Source organism: Cydia pomonella, chromosome 3 (genome assembly GCF_033807575.1).
Source record: "Cydia pomonella isolate Wapato2018A chromosome 3, ilCydPomo1, whole genome shotgun sequence".
NCBI classification, from domain to species: Eukaryota; Metazoa; Arthropoda; class Insecta; order Lepidoptera; family Tortricidae; genus Cydia; species Cydia pomonella.
In genome coordinates this window covers 3,219,555-3,243,233 of record NC_084705.1, presented here as the reverse complement: position 1 = coordinate 3,243,233, position 23,679 = coordinate 3,219,555, and the positions used below count along the sequence as shown (strand labels likewise).

The following is a 23,679-nucleotide window of genomic DNA, read 5'->3' as shown; positions in this document are numbered from 1 at the left end:
TAGACTATTATAAATACCTAGTAAGTATCATGTACGCGTCATTTTGCGATATTTCAAAAACGGCGTAACTGATCATGTTAGCTTTAGTTTTAATTGAAAGTATATTAAGCTTTTCTTTGACATTTTTATTTTTATTTTTGGATACATGGTTCAATAGTTAGATGAAGAGGGGATGCATTTTTTTCGGAGCGATTATTTTCGAAAATATTCACTTTATCAAATAACTACCATGATGGACTCGTACTCTACTCGTTTTGAATTTTCTATTTATTCTATTCTTGTATTTGGCATTCCTTTATTTGTCCGAAATGCTTTTCGCATAACAGACTTCGCATAATTGGTTTTCGACGAATGGTAATGTAGCAGAAACCTTATTTGTAAAAAAAAATACGAAAATTACTTTTTCCTGAAATATGTTTGCATATTATTGTTTACACTGATTGTCTTTATGAATAAACTGTATGATGTATTTGGCATATATCTCGTAATCCAAACTTTCTTACTTGATGACGGACGAATGATATTTAGTGATATAAACGGATCTGACTTGATATAATTTCATTATTCCTATCCGTCGTTAGATCCGTTTAGGTATATTACTAAATATACGTGTACGGTCAAGGAATTTAATTTCAGTACCATTTCGTACCTTGTCACAGTGACAAACAACATGAAACTCGCTAGAGACCTCGTACTGCCGACCGGTTTGGCCTAGTGGGTAGTGACCCTGCTTACGAAGCTGATGGTCCCTGGTTCAAATCCTGGTAAGCGCACTTATTCGTGTGATGAGCATGGATATTTTTTCCTGAGTCATGGGTGTTTTCTATGTATTTAAGTATTATAAATATTTATATATTATAAATATCGTTGTCTAAGTACCCTCAACACAAGCCTTATTGAGCTTACTGTGGGACTTAGTCAATTTGTGTAATAATGTCCTATAATATTTATTTATTTATTTACTATTGTCACTGTGACAAGGTACGAAATGGGTCACAAATTAAACTCTTTGACTGTACAAAACCCGAGAGTTTAAAGTGTTTTATAGTATTTTTAGGGTTCCGTACCTCAAAAGGAAAAAAGAACCCTTATAGGATCACTTTGTTGTCCTTCCGTCCGTCCGTCTGGCTGCCAAGATCCTTTATCTCGGGAACGCGTGGAGGTATCGTGTTGAATTTAAAACCATATATTTACTCAGGTCTACAGTCCCTTGAAGCAGTGAAAAAATCAAACTTCTAAATTAAAGCAAAAAAATATGGCCGTTTATGCTGCAAAAAACATACATTTCGAATCTCTCAAGGGAATCAAAATTTATAAGTAGGGTACTTTCCGTTGACCTAGAACTTTGAAATTTGGCAAGTAATAATTCGTCTTACGCTACAAGTACCTACAGGGAAAAATCTCAAAACATTAAATTTTGTGAAAAAAATAACTAACTTAAATTTGTATGGAATCCTCGGTGAGCGAGTCCGACTCGCACTTGTCCGGTGTTTTATTAATGATTCATATTAAAGTGCTAATAGGTATAACTATAATATATAAGGGATATAAAGAACACTTATCTAGAGATAAAAATCTACACACAATAAAATGTCTCTACATACAATCTCATACATTTAGATACTCAGGTGTCTATCGTCCATAAATGTCAGGACTTTTGTCAGGTTTCAACCCTAGACGCAGATTTACTTTTTTAATTTCCAGGCCGCACCAATCTACAAGAATTTCCCAAAAATCCAAATACTTATATTCTAATAATTAATCCAGCTTTGATGATATGATTAATTTGAAGACAAGTCACATCTCCCGAAAGTGCAATCTAATTTGAACCTTAAATCGCAATGCTAAAGTTGAAATTCTCTTGGCGCGTACGTGGTCGATACATCGTACTATATATGCCTTTTTTTTTTTTTTTGTCTAGGGGGGAAAATGCATTCCGCATACCACCCGGGTGCGGGGGGTGACCCGAGTGGTTATGTGGGACTCCCGTCTAGGCTAATGAGGCCCACGGTATACCCACTAAAAACCCCCCATATGCCACCTCGCCGCCTTATTGGTGGGGTTACAGGAACACTTGCGCACTCATCCGCGACCCTACCGGCGGCAGCCGCCCGCGAGCGGCTCCTTCGCAAATGCCCGAAGGCCCTTCACGCGAGGCGCGCCAGATGGTTCGACGCGCCTTCCTCCTCGGCCTCCGTCCTGCAGTGTAGCGGACCCCCCCGAGCCCGCCACAAGGAGGCCACGGGCGCCAGAAAACTTCCCAGCGCCCGGCGGCAGATGAGGTCCATGGTTCTGCCGCAAACCACAACTCGGCTGCAGAGGACAGGGAGAACGGCACACCGTAACACCGACACTCCTCTTCCTCTGCAGCCCCACCAACGCCGCTACAGCGGAACGGCCCCGCCAAGGTCGCAGGGGATAGGGAGAGTGGCGCATCGTGATACCATCACGCCTCTTCCCCTGCGATCCCATCTCGGCCGTCGAGGATAGGGAGAACGGCTCACCGCAATACCGACACTCCTCTTCCTCGACGGTCCACCTCAAACGCGTCACAAGCGGGCTTACCAAGCCCACTTGGAGCGTCCTCCTCGGGCCAGCCCGCACCTCAAACAGGCCGGCCCTGGTTGCCTCTTCGCTTCACCGTGGGAGACCAAGCCACGGCTACTAAGCCCCTCCACCACGACAAGGTGGGCAACCCTCGGGGGGATCGTACTATATATGCCTGACTTAAGTAGGAAATTTTATTTGTGGAACACAGGTGTTACAGTTAAGGTCTTATATATAAAGTAATAAAAAGAATTATGTGTTTTGCCTATTGGCGTACAAATATTAAAACTTAAAAATAAATAATGGTCACATATGTTAATAAGTAATAAAATTATTACAAATCAATTACCTAAACAAGGATTATCAGTTATATTACAGCAATTAAACATTTAGAATAGAATAAAGTATCTACATTTCACAATTAAAATTTTAAAATTATAAATGAAAATCATGTTGGTTTAAATCAACATTTCGCAAATCTAAAATATAATGATTATATTAAGTACTTACATTGCTAGCAGTGCAGTTTAACTAGTAAAACGGATAAGTTATAATTCTTTCAGGTATCTCAAAATAAGTTTTTGGCAAAAATTTCATTTTTGGTACAAGCTTTTATCGCTGACTGTACTTTTCTTTCCACAAGTAACTAATAAATACTCTTCGAGACAATTCTTAAAACCCCAAACACAATTAGTTTACGTTGTTTTATCACAGAGTTCCTGTTCCTATGGCCACCTCCTGTCTCCATCATCAGATCATCTCGATGGTACCATAATATTGCATTGTCACCCGACTTACATATGTATGCAAATTTTCAGCTACATCGGAAACCAGGTAAAAATTACACTGATTAATAGCATTTGTTTATTAAGTATGATTTTAGTTGTATTTTAAACTGGTCAGGTTGCAAGCACAATAACAGATGGCCTACCGCGAACCACGTTCGACGTGTTGCCTCTCTGTCGCACTTGTAAATTCGTACGTAAGTGTGACAGGGAGGCAACACGTCGAACGTGGTTCGCGGTAGGCCTTCAGTTTTCGTCGTAACGGTACCGGTCAGGATATTTATATCTAATCTAAATACTACTTGGCCTTGAGTGTCTAATCATATACTAAGATTATCCAGATAAATAAAATTGTGGCATTATAGTACGGTCGCCAAGCCGCTCCGAGGCCAGATTTAATTGACTCAGCTCGGCCTTACCCACAACCAGTATCAATGTGTTCGGACAGTTCTCCTGATCACCGTACATGCGGTAGTAAAGCGGAAAAATGGTGGAGGGGATAGTAATGACGTCACAAAGATGGCGGCCGGACCTATTCTTTTTGGCGGTGTATCTCGAAAACCACTTAACCGATTTTAATCATCGAGGTGTCAAATAATAGCTTATATTATGGAGATTATTTCCTTTTCTACAAACATTTACGTGAAACCTATAGGAAAAAAAATAATCACAAAAAACAGTTTTTTTATAAAATTATTATTTTTTATTTTGTAAAAATCTCCGTAAATATTAGCATTTCGCAAATTTTGTTTAATATAAAACATATTGTTTCATTATCAAGGAATATAATGAGCCTTAAAACATACAGATCGAGTAATAAACAATGAAGCTACACTCATTTATTTGCGCATGGGTAACGATAACTGGCTTTTACCGGTCGAAACTGTGGTGACTGTTACGATACGTATTGAATGGAATTTATAGAGTATCGGTTTTAATTACTGAAATTATAATTAAAATTATAAAAACCAGACACAATAATGTTACCTTACTTCGACGTTTAGTCTCTTTTTTCGTCTTAATCATAGGTAGGTACATATTTCTTTTTACTTAAAAATTTTATACAGGGTGAACTTTTAACCACCAGTCATACTCTGCGCAGCGACTTTATAGGTCATTCTGAACAACTTTTACTATTAGTAGTCCCCAAGCCGCTCCGAGGCCAGATTTAATTGACTCAGCTCGGCCTTACCCACAACCGGTATCAATGTGTTCGGGCGTTTCTCCTGATCACCGTACATGCGGTAGTAAAGCGACATACACTGACATACAGACATAGACTGTCTTACACACAAAGATTCTTCTACAGTCTCTTTTTAAAAGATATAGGTATGCCTGTGGAGGAAGCTATAGATTTTTGGAGAAATGAATACAAACTGAATCCAAACGGCACCCACGTTTGTTGCCACAGTTGGGAAAAGGATGAAAAAAAATACCTCTATGGTATAAGACATATGTATGGACTTGAAGGTGGTAGGAAGAACTATACATCTGTAAACTGTCAAAGAATTCAAGGGTCAGATAATGCATGTTCAGAAGGTGGATGTCCCTTCAAATTTGACTATCAACAAATGGTGAAGCTTCTTCCGGGATGCCCAGATAATGTTTTGTCTGTAATAAATGAGTTGAAAAGAAAGAGGCAGTATAATGCTGCATGTATGACATATTTACAAAGTAGTTTAAAAACTGACTGTGATAGTGTATGCTTTAGTTTTACTCCTGTTAAATACTACATGATTGCATCTAAATATGGAGTACAATCAAAATGAAACTTGTTTCTTTTTTTCCACCTCGGCCCTTTAATGCTATGCAAAATAGGCGCAATTATATGATATGGAGGCGAGTACCTATTGGTTATAGACTATGCTGATTTACTGTGGATATGCACTGACAATGGTTGCAACTTTGTTGTAACTTAAGAGTATCTTACTGTTCTAATATTTTTATTCTTATGCTTTGGTTTACCTTATCTTGGATGTTACTTAATTTATATCAATGTCAATAGCGTTAGCTCTGCTACCTTATATTTCTCACAATCTGAACAAACTCGCATAGTCATAGTCTGGCAAACCAAATTTTTCAGTACAATAAACTTGGGTTTAATTAGCCCTAGCGGGTAAAATTTAACACCAATGAAAAACCCATGTTAGTGATTTAATAAGTTATTTTAAACGGCATCCAAAGAGTACCCAGAAGCGTATTAATCACATAAGGTCGTCTAATTAATGATTCATTTTATGAAATTCCTTTTTTATGGGTGGATAATGTTACCTCTAAGGGCTAATGTAACCTGAGTTTCGGTAAATAAGAACACAGAAAACTATACTCATCCCTTTCTTTTGGGTTCTAGTACTAGCGCAAGACAAAGACAGTATGATTGTCTCTGTCTGTTTGAAATAAGACAGTCCCCGGCGAACTATAGCCGGTTAAAAATAGATAGAATTATGATAACCCTCCGCGCCTACATTTTTAAAATTTGCTACTTTTTTCTACTGACGGAAATGGCTCGACAGACTATATAACAATTCATAATAACTTTAGGAACGTATCCATAATTTTTTCAGTGGTGCGTGTATCCGAACGTGTATTAACCTACAAAAAATAAAAGTTACGTAATTAAGTCTGCTATCTCACTTTAAACAGTACATTCATCGGTGATGTCTATTTCACTCAATCATCATTATAGTGTATTCCAATTCGCTGGGATTCAGTCCCATGCTGCTGACATTTGACAGTTTGAATTCTGATGACGGATAGAAAAAGGTTATAAACAGAAAAAGAGGAAATAATAGGCTGATTTAGATAAATTAACAAATTGAGAGATTCTATTAATAACGTTTAAGATTATTACTTTAGCCACTATAGTAAATAATAACAAATTTATTAACGTAAGCACCTGGACACCCGAGAAACCGCAACGTGTACTAGGTTAGGCCGTTAGTGAAACATGTTAGTACAATATTTAAAATAACATGACTGAAAGAAAAATGTGCAAATTTTACAATTTGAATGTACCGGAGCGACGATCTGGCGAAGGCGGGGCGCAAAACCACAATGAGGAGGACGAGCGAGCGCTGGAAGAGGCGATTCCGCCAGTGGTACCCCCCAATGAGCACAAACTTGAGTACAACTACTGGATGTGGTTCTCGCGACGAGGTGCCGCCGCGCGCTCCGGCTACAGCCAGGTAACCTTTCACTCTAACCTTTAACTTTTTTTAAATACCTTCATTTGAGTATGAATAATCTCAATGTAGCCATACAAGGTTGTCGGAGGTGATCTTGCCCACAAAGCTGGTGGGCCTGAGTGTGTATTTCGATAAGGTTATGTGTTTATGTGATGTAGTCATGGATATTTTCTGTGTATCTAAATATTCACCTATAAGGGGCATCCAAGTTTTACTATCTTTGTATAGCTTTAACTTAAATAATGTCAAGTAAAGGATATAACTATTGTGGTTGCAAATAAGAATAATTATTATAGCATATTTGTGCCAATAGAACCATTATAGTGGTCTCCAAAATACGTTCCAAGCCCTCACTTTTCAACAGTGGTAAGGAAGTGGTATAGAAAGGCCATACATTCCAGTCTGTGAAAAGGATGTTTGAGAGCCGGAAGCCTGACCATGCTCCTTATATCAAAAAGCAACCCTGGTCCAAGTATTCTTACCGGTTTGAATTAATCTTTCTACTATGCATTGCAGTTCTACTAATAAAAATATGTCTCCATGTGTTACATGAAATAAAAATATTCATCCATTCATTATACATGGGTTAATTTCAAGGGTGCATTCCTAAGCTTAAATTAAGTAACTTTTTTTTTTATACTACGTCGGTGGCAAAGAAGCATACGGCCTGCCTGATGGTAAGCAGTCTCCGTAACCTATGTACGCTTGCAAATCCAGAGGAGTTTCATGCGCGTTGCCGACCCTAAACCCGCCCCCCCCTCGTTGAGCTCTGGCAACCTTACTCATTGGCAGGAACACAACACTATGAGTAGGGTCTAGTGTTATTTGGCTGCGGTTTTCTGTAAGGTGGAGGTACTTCCCCAGTTGGGCTCTGCTTTAGATCTGGAATGACATCCACTGGCTGTGGATGGGGCATTGTGAATTTCATCTCGCTTTGTGTGGTAGGGACAAAGCGAGATGAAATTCACAATGCCCATACCTCTCTTTTGGACGTAGTTTAAGGACGTACCCGGGTCTAAACGGGTACTTCTCAAACACCTGGGTATTCTAATTAATAGCTCCATTTTGGAGATTTTTTATTTTTATAAAGCCCTATGAGCGGAAACTTATATTAGTGTTTAGTATGAGTCAATATATTTATTACTAAATCTAAGATAAAGATAGTACTATCTTGGAAAATCAATGTTTGAAATATCATAGTTGTCGATTGTTTGGTTGATATACAACATTAAATAAAATTAAATAAGCCTTTAATCCACATATGAAACACTTGTAAATACAAATATTAAGTTGTCTTATTATAAAATGTCTCTTAGTATGGTGTGCCTGTCGGCATAGGCCTCTTCCAACTGTTTCCAGTGCTGTCTGTCCAAAGCAACTGTGGTCCAGCGGGGTCGTAGAGTAAACTGGATGTCATCTTCCCATCTGGTTATTTGTTGACCTTTTTGCGCTTGCAGCCGAGTGGGTGTGGGTCCAACCAGTGGGTCACTTGCTTGCTACATTTTTCTTTGTTGTCACGCAGCATGTGGCCTGTCCACCTCCACTTTTGTTGGTTGATATGCTCGAGTATGTCCTTTACCTTTGTTCTTCGCCTTATTTCCTCGTTTCGGATTCTGTCCCTTAGTTTTGTACCAAGCATACTTCTCTCCATAGCTCGTTGACATTTGACGAGTTTGTCTCTGTGTTCTGCTGTTAATGACCAGGTTTCACATCCGTATGTCATGCATAGGACATTTAATTACTTTTTATAAAATAAAATTTTTTTTTTTTTAATTACCCATGTCATTTAGTCTCCTTAAACACACACTCATGCCCCAAAGTTAACGGAATCCAATAAAAACATGGTGCAGTCATTTGTGAAAAATGTGCATATTGTACAATTTAAACAATTTAGTGAATCACAAAGAATTGTTCAGCATAATAGGAATGTTGTGAAAGCAAATTGATTTAGGTACTGATGAATCATAAAATGACACTGCAACTATACAACAATTTAATAATAATAAACTTTTTTATTAAGTTGTTTGGGACTTAAATAATAGTATATTACGATACAAGTGCGAAAAATAGGAAATTCGAAACGAGTGGCGATACATTAAAACACGACCGAAGGGAGTGTTTTAAATCGACACGAGTTGCGAATTACCTATTCGCACATGTATCGTACAACGTTTTATAGTACATATGACCCTTTAAATGTTCGACACAGTAACGTAATATGCTAATTTTCGCACTAGTGCGGTAAAGTAGCACCATATGTACTGTAAATATATATTATAGGACATTATTATACAAATTGACTAAGTCCCACACTAAGCTCAATAAGGCTTGTGTTGAGGGTACTTAGACAAGGATATATATAATATATAAATATTTATAAATACATAGAAAATACCCATGACTCAGGAACAAATATCCATGCTCATCACACGAATAAATGCCCTTACCAGGATTTGAACCCGGGACCATCGGCTTCGTAGGCAGGGTCACTACCCACTAGACCAGACCGGTCATCGATTTATGTGTCAATAGGCGGGTCCACACAAAGCAAGTGTACGCGCGAGGCAATTTTCGCGTAGATGTGCCTCGGCCGCTTTGTGCATAAGAAAATTGGCTCGGGCATATGCTCGCTCTGTGTGGACCCGCCTAATCATTATTTTTACTCAATGCAATAAAATAGAATAAAGATTCTATCAAGTTTTAAGAACTGAGCCAACAATAAAAATCATAAATCTTAGGATTTTTAACCTCTAGCGTCTTAATAAAATTAAAAAATATATATTACTTGATATAAAAAAATCTTATACAACCAGTCTCGCCTAGAGGCTAGTGACACTAGTGACCCAGCCTATGAAGCCGATGCACACGAATAAATGCCCTTATCGAACGTCCCGGGTTCGAATCTCGGTAAGGGCATTTATTTGTGTAATGAACCCAGATATTTGTTCCTGTCAAAACGATTAGCCAAAATATATTTTATATCAAAACTGCACAGGTAATGTCATGGTCAAGTCACTTACGTTATCCCATTTTAAAGCCGAATCGATTGTTACATCTACCAGTGAAGCAATTTGTATACATCACTAGTAATCATTGTTCGAAACTATCAGCGAAAATAAACTAATTTCCGTGTGCAGCATCTGGTAACTCGTTGATCTGTACGAGGAAGCATAGGTTTGCGAGCGACGACCCCTGCGGAACATGCTACACTGCCTTCATTCGATTTGACCAGTCCATTATTTAGGACTACTGACTGTTGCCTACTTTTTAAATAATGAACCATGAGTTGTAAATTTGGGCAAAGTAGTCCGATGTGCTCAAACTTTCACGCAGTCCGAACTTAGTGGCTAGCACAGTGTGATCACAGAGATCAAAGGCGCGCGTCGCATTAAGAGAATGGCTACGTGTGACGATTTTTCCTATTAATTTTAATCTGTTGAACGCCACTATATTAAGCGTTATTGGAATGCATGAAGTTAATTAAATGGTAGCCATGCATATCTGTAAATGTCTTTGGCGGTTAAGGGGTTAAATAAAGTTTGCACATCATCCTGGCTTGGTTTCGATATTGTAACATTATGGTTGCAGGCGCTCCGTCTGGTGGGTCGCGTGGGCAGTGTGGAGCAGTGGTGGGGCCTGTACGCGCACCTCGCGCGGCCGGCCGACCTTCCCCCACTGTCCGACCTGCATCTCTTCAAACTGGGCATCAAACCCATGTGGGAAGATCCGGCTAATGTCAACGGTGGCAAATGGGTGAGTTGTGGTTGTGGGTAGTTCGAAAACCTCACTCAGCTAAAAGATGAGGATGTCAACGTTAGCCAGTCTTTTTCCGCGACCATAGAGAGACCGTCTGAGGTAATTTTATCACATAAGTATACGCGATTGACTCCGGTTAAAGTTAATAATAATGTGTGATTATACTGATTATCGTGAAGGTTTAAATCAGTGTAAGTGCAAGGCCTGAGTGGACGCTCGAAGTCGAAGCGGGGCGTTCGGCGGGGCGTGCAGCGTGGCGTCGGGCTCGCAAGTGATGTGAGCAGCATGCACTAAGGCCGCTCTTATACGTTTGCATTTGTTTAGCATGCATGCCGCACGCCCCCGTCCCGCTGCACGCCCAATTCGAGCGTCCGCTCAGGCCATACACTAAGGTCGGATTTAGTCCACAAGGTTACAAACCATACAACGCGCACAAGAGCGTTTGTGAACTGTAATAATTTCTTATTGGTGTGAAGTGTGAATATCAAGTTTAAGTTTTCGATCTGGAACACTAGGTGTAATGCGCTTACACTTGAACTTGAAAGTCTTTTATTTATTAAATGAATGCATATTGTAGACGGTCCGGCTTCGCAAGACGCAGACGGGGCGGGCCTGGGAGGACCTCTGCATGGCGATGCTCGGCGAGCAGTTCATGGTGGGCCGCGAGATCTGCGGCGTTGTGCTGTCCGTGCGCTTCCAGGTATGATGCTGTCTCTGCTTTTGTACACGACCTATGAAACGCGGGGAGCCCTCTTGCCTCCAAATCCAGGCGCTTCACATCCTTTCGTTTCATGTTGGAAAATAAACTATCTTTATCATCAGCTATTAACCGTCCCTCATCCCAAAATTAGAAAAGTGGATATTTAATGCTCACATGATTATTGTGAATCGTTAAAAACTTTAAATAACTAAAAAAAAACCGGTCAAGTGCGAGTTCGTTTTTCTCGCGCACCGAGGGTTCCGTACAAACTTTGAATTATCTCTTGTAACTATAAAGGCGAAATGCTTTTGATCATATGTACCTATAATAAGCATATTTGTGTACAGCGCCATCTATCGGCAAATTGTCTAACTAATTTGCGCGATGTAATGCACGTATGTTGGTTTTTCGTGGATTATTCTCTATCATGTGAACCGATTTCAAAAATTGTCCTTTTATTTGAAAAAAGCCGTCTTTAATATAATCTCATAGCAATTTACAGTGTAATAAACAGACTTATAGTTGATTAAATTGTAAACTGAATTCGGAAAGGTTTGTTGTTAATTCAAAAAAACGTTACCAAGATGTTAATATTACGTAAAAATTTCATAATTTTTCATTGGTAAACATCGGAGATAAGGGAGGGGGAGGGGGGATGGTATTTTTTTTTCACATTTTCCTCCATATTTTTTTTTCCACTAAAAAATAACAAAAAAAAATGTTTTGGAATGGTCAATTTGAGCTCTCTCAAATGATACCCCACTTGACCTAGTCACTAGACTTTGAAATTTTGCCCCCTCTTCATATTTGGCATTTCCCGAAGTTATTAAAAATAAAATAACAAAATAATACTTTCAATGTGTCTCGGTTAGCGTTGTTCATAACTATTCCAAATTTCAAATCGATAGCTTAAGTGGTTCTCGAGATATTTAGTGTTGTGACAGACAGACGGATGAACAGAGTCGCACTTTACTCTTTTAAATTCGGCATCAGTTAAACTAGAGTGATAGTAGCAAAATGTTTGTTAAATTTAAAATAGATGTAGAAATAAATGCGTAAAACACTTAAATTATGAGTTGTGAGGCGCTGTAGGTTTTATGGTACTTACTTATTATACTATAATTGTGTTATTTACTCATCTCTTAGTCGTCAAGTACGTCACTGATGATAGAACATTTCAGGAGGACCACCTGGCCGTGTGGCACCGGACGGCCTCAGACCGCGAGGCGGCCACGCGCGTGCACGACACGCTGCGGCGCGTGCTGCAGCTGCCGCCCTCCGTGCCCCTCCAGTACAAGGAGCACCCCGCCCCCCGCCCCGACGACGAGCGCTCGTAGCCCGCGCCCGCCCCGCGTGCCGTGCGTGTCCTGCAGGTACGTGTGCGCCGTGTCCCATCCCTACAGCTGCCCCCTCCGTGCCCCTCCAGTACAAGGAGCACCCCGCCCCCCGCCCCGACGACGAGCGCTCGTAGCCCGCGCCCGCCCCGCGTGCCGTGCGTGTCCTGCAGGTACGTGTGCGCCGTGTCCCATCCCTACAGCTGCCGCCCTCCGTGCCCCTCCAGTACAAGGAGCACCCCGCCCCCCGCCCCGACGACGAGCGCTCGTAGCCCGCGCCCGCCCCGCGTGCCGTGCGTGTCCTGCAGGTACGTGTGCGCCGTGTCCCATCCCTACAGCTGCCCCCTCCGTGCCCCTCCAGTACAAGGAGCACCCCGCCCCCCGCCCCGACGACGAGCGCTCGTAGCCCGCGCCCGCCCCGCGTGCCGTGCGTGTCCTGCAGGTACGTGTGCGCCGTGTCCCATCCCTACAGCTGCCCCCTCCGTGCCCCTCCAGTACAAGGAGCACCCCGCCCCCCGCCCCGACGACGAGCGCTCGTAGCCCGCGCCCGCCCCGCGTGCCGTGCGTGTCCTGCAGGTACGTGTGCGCCGTGTCCCATCCCTACAGCTGCCCCCTCCGTGCCCCTCCAGTACAAGGAGCACCCCGCCCCCCGCCCCGACGACGAGCGCTCGTAGCCCGCGCCCGCCCCGCGTGCCGTGCGTGTCCTGCAGGTACGTGTGCGCCGTGTCCCATCCCTACAGCTGCCCCCTCCGTGCCCCTCCAGTACAAGGAGCACCCCGCCCCCCGCCCCGACGACGAGCGCTCGTAGCCCGCGCCCGCCCCGCGTGCCGTGCGTGTCCTGCAGGTACGTGTGCGCCGTGTCCCATCCCTACAGCTGCCCCCTCCGTGCCCCTCCAGTACAAGGAGCACCCCGCCCCCCGCCCCGACGACGAGCGCTCGTAGCCCGCGCCCGCCCCGCGTGCCGTGCGTGTCCTGCAGGTACGTGTGCGCTGTGTCCCATCCCTACAGCTGCCCCCTCCGTGCCCCTCCAGTACAAGGAGCACCCCGCCCCCCGCCCCGACGACGAGCGCTCGTAGCCCGCGCCCGCCCCGCGTGCCGTGCGTGTCCTGCAGGTACGTGTGCGCCGTGTCCCATCCCTACAGCTGCCCCCTCCGTGCCCCTCCAGTACAAGGAGCACCCCGCCCCCCGCCCCGACGACGAGCGCTCGTAGCCCGCGCCCGCCCCGCGTGCCGTGCGTGTCCTGCAGGTACGTGTGCGCCGTGTCCCATCCCTACAGCTGCCCCCTCCGTGCCCCTCCAGTACAAGGAGCACCCCGCCCCCCGCCCCGACGACGAGCGCTCGTAGCCCGCGCCCGCCCCGCGTGCCGTGCGTGTCCTGCAGGTACGTGTGCGCCGTGTCCCATCCCTACAGCTGCCGCCCTCCGTGCCCCTCCAGTACAAGGAGCACCCCGCCCCCCGCCCCGACGACGAGCGCTCGTAGCCCGCGCCCGCCCCGCGTGCCGTGCGTGTCCTGCAGGTACGTGTGCGCCGTGTCCCATCCCTACAGCTGCCCCCTCCGTGCCCCTCCAGTACAAGGAGCACCCCGCCCCCCGCCCCGACGACGAGCGCTCGTAGCCCGCGCCCGCCCCGCGTGCCGTGCGTGTCCTGCAGGTACGTGTGCGCCGTGTCCCATCCCTACAGCTGCCCCCTCCGTGCCCCTCCAGTACAAGGAGCACCCCGCCCCCCGCCCCGACGACGAGCGCTCGTAGCCCGCGCCCGCCCCGCGTGCCGTGCGTGTCCTGCAGGTACGTGTGCGCCGTGTCCCATCCCTACAGCTGCCCCCTCCGTGCCCCTCCAGTACAAGGAGCACCCCGCCCCCCGCCCCGACGACGAGCGCTCGTAGCCCGCGCCCGCCCCGCGTGCCGTGCGTGTCCTGCAGGTACGTGTGCGCCGTGTCCCATCCCTACAGCTGCCCCCTCCGTGCCCCTCCAGTACAAGGAGCACCCCGCCCCCCGCCCCGACGACGAGCGCTCGTAGCCCGCGCCCGCCCCGCGTGCCGTGCGTGTCCTGCAGGTACGTGTGCGCCGTGTCCCATCCCTACAGCTGCCCCCTCCGTGCCCCTCCAGTACAAGGAGCACCCCGCCCCCCGCCCCGACGACGAGCGCTCGTAGCCCGCGCCCGCCCCGCGTGCCGTGCGTGTCCTGCAGGTACGTGTGCGCTGTGTCCCATCCCTACAGCTGCCCCCTCCGTGCCCCTCCAGTACAAGGAGCACCCCGCCCCCCGCCCCGACGACGAGCGCTCGTAGCCCGCGCCCGCCCCGCGTGCCGTGCGTGTCCTGCAGGTACGTGTGCGCCGTGTCCCATCCCTACAGCTGCCCCCTCCGTGCCCCTCCAGTACAAGGAGCACCCCGCCCCCCGCCCCGACGACGAGCGCTCGTAGCCCGCGCCCGCCCCGCGTGCCGTGCGTGTCCTGCAGGTACGTGTGCGCCGTGTCCCATCCCTACAGCTGCCCCCTCCGTGCCCCTCCAGTACAAGGAGCACCCCGCCCCCCGCCCCGACGACGAGCGCTCGTAGCCCGCGCCCGCCCCGCGTGCCGTGCGTGTCCTGCAGGTACGTGTGCGCCGTGTCCCATCCCTACAGCTGCCCCCTCCGTGCCCCTCCAGTACAAGGAGCACCCCGCCCCCCGCCCCGACGACGAGCGCTCGTAGCCCGCGCCCGCCCCGCGTGCCGTGCGTGTCCTGCAGGTACGTGTGCGCCGTGTCCCATCCCTACAGCTGCCCCCTCCGTGCCCCTCCAGTACAAGGAGCACCCCGCCCCCCGCCCCGACGACGAGCGCTCGTAGCCCGCGCCCGCCCCGCGTGCCGTGCGTGTCCTGCAGGTACGTGTGCGCCGTGTCCCATCCCTACAGCTGCCCCCTCCGTGCCCCTCCAGTACAAGGAGCACCCCGCCCCCCGCCCCGACGACGAGCGCTCGTAGCCCGCGCCCGCCCCGCGTGCCGTGCGTGTCCTGCAGGTACGTGTGCGCCGTGTCCCATCCCTACAGCTGCCCCCTCCGTGCCCCTCCAGTACAAGGAGCACCCCGCCCCCCGCCCCGACGACGAGCGCTCGTAGCCCGCGCCCGCCCCGCGTGCCGTGCGTGTCCTGCAGGTACGTGTGCGCCGTGTCCCATCCCTACAGCTGCCCCCTCCGTGCCCCTCCAGTACAAGGAGCACCCCGCCCCCCGCCCCGACGACGAGCGCTCGTAGCCCGCGCCCGCCCCGCGTGCCGTGCGTGTCCTGCAGGTACGTGTGCGCCGTGTCCCATCCCTACAGCTGCCCCCTCCGTGCCCCTCCAATACAAGGAGCAAATATTGCGTAATTTTATTGTTTATGCAACTTTATTGTGTAGGCTAAAATATTGCGTAACTTTATTGTTTATGCAACTTTCAAGCTTGCTATAGCGACGTAAAAACAGCTAATTTGGTCTGATAGCCCCTTAAAATTAAACTAAGCTACAACAAGTAGGACGCCCTCGGACAAACTTGTGCATCTGATGTTTTATAAGAGTTCTTCTTCTTTACAGTATCCTCGTACAGCACGGCACGGCACTCTAGGCCCGACACGACACGTCGAGGTAAACCGACGCATTTACCTGCCTTATATCTCAGCAGACATCGGTGGCGCCCAGACATTTCATTAGAAACGTGTGACTGGATCGTTATTTGCCTTGAGGGTTCTACGAAATACGAAGTTCCTTATCTCTCTTTATCCCAAGCTATTAGAAAAGGAGGGAGTTATTCGATTTGGCGTTTCGTATGAATTTGCAGTTCTGTTTGTAATAGTATGGGTGCAGAGATATCTCAATTCAAAGTAGCTAAATAAAGCGATCTTGCTGTCTCTTTTACGCGTGATAATAAGTAGCAATTTGATACAGAGATATTGGCATATAAAGATCAAGATTAAATTTGGATATGTCTGTGAGTACGTCTAAATTGAATTAATCAAAATGTACCTTTATATTTAAGACAGGTAGTACTTTACATACTATATATTCAGATCGCACGGATGCTCATATCGCTCCAACAATACTTTTAAACTTGATTGATATTAACTAAAGTTGCCACCAATATAAGGGCGGTTTCAGACGAGCGTTTTTACGAACGTACGTGCGTGCAAGCTCGTACCGCCGTAACGACCGTATGCGCGCAGAAAAATAAGCTAGCCTGTAACCACCCTAACTTTTAAATTACAAAATATAACCTCAAATACATCGTTTAATGGAAAATCTTGTGTTGACCCAAAAACAGACTGAAAAATATCACTATTAGTAATAAGATTGTTACCTAGTTATTAAATATTAATTTTACTAATCATTTCCTATCTGTGCCGCACAATAAATATTGTAAAAGAATCATTATCAAATAAATTCATGCAAGAAATTTCATTAAATTAGGCGGGTCCACACAGAACGAACATACTCGCGAGGCGGCGCGCGTTTTCCTCGGCTGAGCGCGCCACCGCGGCCGAGGCACGTCTACACTCGCCGGTTTGTGCGCGAGGAAATTGTCTCGCGCGAATGCTCGCTCTGTGCGGACCCGCCTAAGTACTATTTAAACAAATTTTGAGGTTATATAATAAATAGTTAAAAGCTTTATTGGTGGTAACACTGAATCGCGCTAGCAATAACTCTAATATATTGAGTATACTTATTGTCGATCCGGTTGTATATGCAATATAATGTTTATAACAATAGCTCGTGAACTCTCACTCATTTTCAGCGTCGTTTGGACGCAACGCCATTTTTCTACTTACTTTTGAATATTGCAAAACACGCGATCTTCCAAAACGTACAGAACGACACGGCTCGGTACAGCTCTGCCATATTTCTAGATTTGGACAGCGGTGGCATCATGGTTCCATTTTTATCACTTGTCGCTATGCCCGTCACTTTCACGCTTACATACTTGTTAGAACGTGACAGGTATGGTGACAAATTATAAAGAACTGACCATCTTAGCCCTACAGGTTTTGATATGATGTCTGATAGCTACAATAATCATACTTACGATCCGTCCGCACCAAGCAAACGACTAATGGCCTTCACAAACGTCACTGATAATCGCATGCGATTTGCAATACATTGCGGCATTTGATCCGTTGCATTCTAGCCGGCAATTATTTAAAATCGCATGCCATTAGTTGCACCGTCTGTAGTAGCCTGAATGACTAACAGATGGCAGACCGTCATATGGCTGCGATCCAATCGGTTTCTCGTCGTTGGTTGGTTAGTGTGGAAGCATCACTAGAATTGGCATAATTTCATTTTCGAAGTACCCAATGTATGTAGTTTTTTCATAATATTCCCTCTAAACGTGTTTTTTAGCTCTCATTAGGCATATAGTGTATGCACTGCCCGTTTTATAACAATGTTTTTGTCTTGTCATTGTGTATTTTTCGTCGATATGTTCAAGTAGTTTCAAAAAGAACTCAGTGTAATAGTTTCAATTAATAATACAAATTGTATGATGTTGTATGGACGTAGTTCATAAGTATGTTGTATGATTTGAAGCCAAGTTGGCAGTTTTAAAAAATATAGTATAAATGAATTGAAAGTTTTAGATAAGTTGACTGAAATGAAACTGAGTGAGATTACGAATTATTTTGTAGCTGTGCTCCAATCCATAGCCATTGACAGGTGTAGTAATTAAGGTTTTTTTTTCTGTTAAATTATCTAGAGACCCAATGATATTGTAACTTCAGATAGGTTATAAGCGTTCGAGAATTGAAGCGCGTAAATTGTACATCATATCAGCCGAAAGACGTAGACCTCCACTGCTGAACATAGACCTCCCCCAGCGATCTCCACAACGTCCGGTCTTGCGCCGCTCTCATCCATAATCCTGCAACCTTAACCAGATCGTCGAAGGTCGTCCAGAACCAGGTTAATTGTACAGTTGCTCTTAAGTTGCGCCTAGGCACGCTGTCACTTTGCACGAGCTGACGAGCTCCCTCACACCGAAAGAGACAAGCTTATTAGTTCAACACAGAGATGAATAGTATGCGGAAATTAATCAACAAAAACATTCATTCGTACGTAATTTAACAAAAATAGAAGTATTTTTTAGTTCCTATTTATAAGTATAACCTATCTAAAGTAATAAATCATTTTAGAGACCTAACACGTTTATCTCCGTGTTTTATTCTTGAGGATGAACGAAACTCGTGACGTAGGGACATTTAACATAAAAAAGCCTCTTATTTTTAGACATACTGAAGCGCCATCTAGTGTGATTTCGCTGCAACTATGTCTATAATTCACCCTTGCGATTCAGCAGATTCATTCTCACAACGCGCAGTGTATATAATAGTAAAATTGAGTGAATATCGAATTTTGTAATTGTGAGAATGTGTTGTGTCGCCCGCCCTTGTACAGTTTAAACTGGTTTACTGAAAATAAAGAATCAGCCTTTGTATACTTTCAAACGTCGTTTTCTTTCTATTAAGCTCCTTGTGTGTATTTGCTAAAATTGTTTAAGGCGTTGCCATTTTCTTTATTATTATGACATAACATATGACACAATAATTTTTAAGAAAAAAAACCGATTTCAATGAGGGAGACCAGTGAAAGAACGATTATTGTTGATTTTGGATTTCATACAATAAACTTAAAAAGACAGCGTCCTACGCCTAATTATGTAGAAAAGGAGGTAGGTAACATGTTTTTTTTTGTCACTGCACCCACCTTGACACATTTCAGATTTTCCCTATGGTTGACTGGTAAGATAAATTATTTCACACCATGCATGAAATAAAGCACCAGATAATTATTAAAAAAACTATATAGGATAGAAATATAAAAATGTGCCTTGAAAAACATGCAAAGAGAACAAATTGCCAAACGTGAACATATAATTATATCATTGAAGAGTTCCATTCTGTTCATCATCAGCAGTTCCACTTCATCAAATGTCACTTCTACAAATGTAATACTTGATTTGTAGATGAAAATACTAAGATCACTATATATATGCCTTTAACATTTGAGGAGTTCCCTCGAGTCCTCATGGACCCCATCGTCAGAACTCGAACTTGACAAAAATTTGTCTTGAAAATCTAATTTGCTTAACAAACACAGCGTAGAGGACAAATCGCCAAACGTGTATTATGCGTCGTTGAAGAGTTCCGTTCTGATCATCATCAGCAGTTCCACTTCATCAAATGTCAAAGTCAAAATATTCTTTATTCAAATAGGCCTAGCAACAAGCACTTTTAAATCGTCAAATTTTACAAATATCATCTTAATCTAAATATCAGAGCAATTTATTGATGCAGTTATTATTGTTCTAAAAAAAACATTGAACTATTATAGATATGGTAAACTTAATAATAAGAATTTCACAAAAAGATCGTCAAACATCAAAATTGTATAAAAATACTCGTCTAGAACCTTTCTAGAATAAAATCTAAATGTCAAAAAATACGGTATATATATACATTGAATTATCAATTTCATCATTAATAACATAACAATAAATAATTCATTCTTTACAATCACACTTAATCCCACGGTGTTTCATCATTCATGTAGTCTTGTGTGCTATAATAGGCTTTAGAGATAAGCTTACGTTTTACATAATTTTTAAATTTACTAACAGACAATTCAGTTATAATATTAGGAAGTTTATTGTAAAATCTTACACAATTACCCATGAATGATTTCTTAATTTTATGGAGCCTAGTGAAGGGCACTGCGAGCTTATGCTTATTTCTAGTATTAATATTATGTATTTCACAGTTTTTCTTAAAACTGGCAATATTTTTATGTACATACAGAATATTCTCATAAATATATTGACAGTGCACTGTCATTATGTTAATGTCCTTAAATTTATCTCTAAGTGTGTCTCTATGGTACATTTTATATATTGCACGAATAGCCCTCTTCTGCAGAACAAAAATGGTATTTATCTCTGAAGCACTACCCCATAGTAAAATACCATATGACATAATGCTATGAAAGTAACTAAAGTAAACTAATCGAGCTGTTTTCACGTCTGTTAACTGACGGATCTTGCTCACTGCAAAAGCTGCAGAACTCAGTCTATTCGAGAGATTAGCAATATGGGGACCCCATTGTAGTTTAGAATCTAAAGTTATACCAAGAAAAACTGTGCTATCTACTAGTTCCAATTCCTCATCCTTGACAATGACACTTGTTTGCTCATTCCTTATGTGACTTGTAACAAACTTAATGCACTTAGTCTTTTTCTCATTTAACAATAAATTATTAACATTAAACCAATTTACTACTTTAGAAATAGCATTGTTTACATCACTGCAAGCTTGTTGCTGTCGTTTGACTTTGAAAATAAGTGAGGTATCGTCTGCAAACAATACTATGTCATGGTGGGTCTTTACAAGGTAAGGCAGGTCATTAATGTAGATAAGGAACAGGAACGGCCCCAATATTGATCCCTGCGGTACACCCATAGAGACCAATGACCCCGGTGATCGCTGTCCACTCACATCAACCCTTTGTATTCTACCGTGTAAGTAAGACTTTATTAAATTCAGTGCCGAGCCTCTTACTCCATAATAGTGCAGTTTCCTGATCAATGTTTCATGACAGACGCAATCGAAGGCCTTAGATAAGTCACAGAAGATACCTAAAGCATCCTGTGACTCCTCCCAGGCATCGAAGATCTGTTTAATTAGCTCAACACCAGCGTCGGTTGTTGAGCGACCCCGTGTAAAACCAAATTGTTTGTTGTGCATTAGATTATTAATGTTAAAATGTTTCAATAACTGACTCAAAACTATTTTTTCAAAAATTTTGCTGAATGTTGGTAACACTGATATCGGTCTAAAGTTAGTGGGGTCGGATGTGCTACCTGATTTAAATAAAGGAGTGACTTTACTATGTTTCATTAGATCAGGAAACTCACCGCAGTCAACACTGTTATTAAATATAACTACCAGGTCAGGCGCTACAACTTCTATTAAGGATTTGACAGTATGAACGGAGACTCCCCAAAGGTCACTAGTTTTTTTTACATTAATTGATTTAAACGCCTTTAATATATCTGAGGCACTCACATGTTCAAAATTAAGATTTCTAGTACATTCTGGGATATTCTCTTCTAACAGTGTAACGGCAGACGAGGGTGATGAATTTAATTTTGTCACTTTTTTAAATGTAATATGTTAAAGAAAATACAAAAATCACTATATGTATGCCTTTCACATTTGAAGAGTTCCCTCTATTCCTCATGGATCCCATCATCAGAACTGAGTTTTGACAAAAACGGGACCAATCTGTATATATATATATAAATTCAAACAAAAAAATAATTTTTAAAATCGGTTCAAAAATGACGGAGTTATGGAGTAACAAATATTTAAAAAAAAAACGAATTGATAACTTCCTCCTTTTGAAATCTTGAAGTCGGTTAAAAACATAAGCAGAACAGGTCTTGTTTGGACTCGGGTAACTTGTGAAATGTTTTAACTAGGAATATTATTTTGATGTCAACTTTTAGCTGATATCCTGTTCTATCATATAACAACAAAAAAGTACAGGTCAACGACCTCGTTTTCGAAAAAGAAGATATAATGTAAAATAAAACCGGCCAAGAGCATGTCGGGCCACGCTCAGTGTAGGGTTCCGTAGTTACTCTTCCGTCACAATAAGCTAAACTGGAGCTTAAAGTATAGTAAATTGTTAACCAAGGGATGAAACGGTACCTTTCACCTGAGTTAAACAAATAGGCAAATTTGCATAATCAGTACCTAATTAAAGTAAGTCTTTTTACTATGAAGGGAAAACTTTTTGCGATAACTCAAAAACAGCTAAACTGATCATGTCCGCTATAGTTTTCATTTAATGTCTTTCTTAAGCTCTACTTCCACGATTTTTTTCATATTTTTTGGACTTATGGTTCAAAAGTTAGAGGGGGGGGGACACATATTTTTTTTCTTTCGGAGCGATTATCTCCGAATATATTCACTTTATCAAAAAATGTTTCTTGAAAACCCCTATTAGTTTTGAAAGACCTTTCCAACGATACCCCACACTCTAGGGTTGAAGCGAAAAAAAAATTTCACCCCCACTTTACGTGTAGGGGAGGTACCCTAAAAAAAATTAAATTTTTAGATTTTATTGTACGACTTTGTCGGCTTTATTGATTTATATATCCATGCCAAATTTCAGCTTTCTAGCACTAACGACCACGGAGCAAAGCCTCGGACAGACAGACAGACAGACAGACAGACAGACAGACAGACAGACGGACATGGCGAAACTATAAGGGTTCCGTTTTATGCCATTTGGCTACGGAACCCTAAAAAGTACATTTTTGAAAACGATTTTTATCTTTGTTAATAATTATCGAGTAATTGTGGAAAATTATTTGCGACATTTATGCTTCAAATTTATGTCCTAATTCATAAGCTATCGAATGATTATTATTTTTTAGATGTGCGATAGGTAAATGGGCAGATAAAGGTACATTAACCAAGTGCAGTAGTGTATGGCACCATAAAACTTTGAAAGGGTGCAGTTTTAAAATGGTTGAGAAAAAACATAGGTATGGGGGGTGATTTGTCGATAAAATTCATCGTATTATACGTGGTTAACGGCTCCACTATACGCGGAAAACCACATTGTATAGAATAGGAGACAAACGATCAGACGAATCGCTTGGTATAGTCCGTGTCATCCACGATGACGCGCTGATTTGTCAAATCTAACCTTTAATGACATGACAATATGAGTCAAGGTTCGCGTCTTCGTGAATACCACGATCTATAAGCAATTACGGTTCCCCATGGACATCTGCAACATCAGAGGCATTCCTTGCCGGCCTTAAGATGGAAGTGCGCTCTTCATTAACTGAAATGTTTTATTTATCTTGTTTTAGTATTTGGTTCGCATTTGTAACTGGATATTTACCATAAATATAAATATTAACCCATTGAACGCCACGCGTATCGTACGCGGCGCATAATCGTGAACCTTGTCGGTACGCATGTAGGTTGATATTGGGCTGTAGCCGCGCGCCTCATATGACATCTTTGGCGGTCAAAAGGTTAAATGAATGCAGCTCATATACCTACTCGTACTACATTACTGTAATTAAAGCTATTGCATTGCAAGCTACATTACCCTAAAAAACAATTTCAAATCGATACAGAGATGCTACACGTGTGTGCCCATAAGGAACAGAACATACACAGCGCGGCGGAATTAAAAACACGTTTAGTATTAGCATACTTTTAGACGTACACAAAGTGTAACAAAATATTGTACTCAACACTCGACCTTTTTATTAGTAATTTGTGATAGTGAGGTACACTCAGTAAGGAGTGCATCATTAGGCGGGTCCACACAGAGCGAGCATACGCGCGAGGCAATTTCCT

At 43.3% G+C, this 23,679-nt stretch overlaps 2 protein-coding genes and 1 long non-coding RNA gene across 3 annotated transcripts; all 3 read left to right on the top strand.

Moving 5' to 3' along the window:
• The first annotated feature begins 229 nt into the window (after positions 1 to 229).
• On the top strand, positions 230 to 5,103 carry LOC133516493 (DNA primase large subunit-like). The gene is made up of 2 exons (XM_061849481.1): positions 230 to 240; positions 4,606 to 5,103. Exons 1-2 carry the CDS (start codon positions 230 to 232, stop codon positions 5,099 to 5,101), a joined length of 507 nt encoding a protein of 168 aa, XP_061705465.1. The 3' UTR covers positions 5,102 to 5,103.
• Positions 5,104 to 5,119: 16 nt separating this feature from the next.
• On the top strand, positions 5,120 to 12,346 carry LOC133515785 (eukaryotic translation initiation factor 4E type 2). Its single transcript, XM_061848367.1, has 4 exons — positions 5,120 to 6,517; positions 10,106 to 10,270; positions 10,851 to 10,973; positions 12,155 to 12,346. Exons 1-4 carry the CDS (start codon positions 6,305 to 6,307, stop codon positions 12,308 to 12,310), a joined length of 657 nt encoding a protein of 218 aa, XP_061704351.1. The 5' UTR covers positions 5,120 to 6,304; the 3' UTR covers positions 12,311 to 12,346.
• Positions 12,347 to 15,465: 3,119 nt separating this feature from the next.
• Positions 15,466 to 18,744, top strand: LOC133515784 (uncharacterized). Its single transcript, XR_009799069.1, has 2 exons — positions 15,466 to 15,564; positions 15,845 to 18,744. It is a non-coding gene; the product is annotated as an uncharacterized LOC133515784 (long non-coding RNA).
• Positions 18,745 to 23,679: the final 4,935 nt, after the last annotated feature.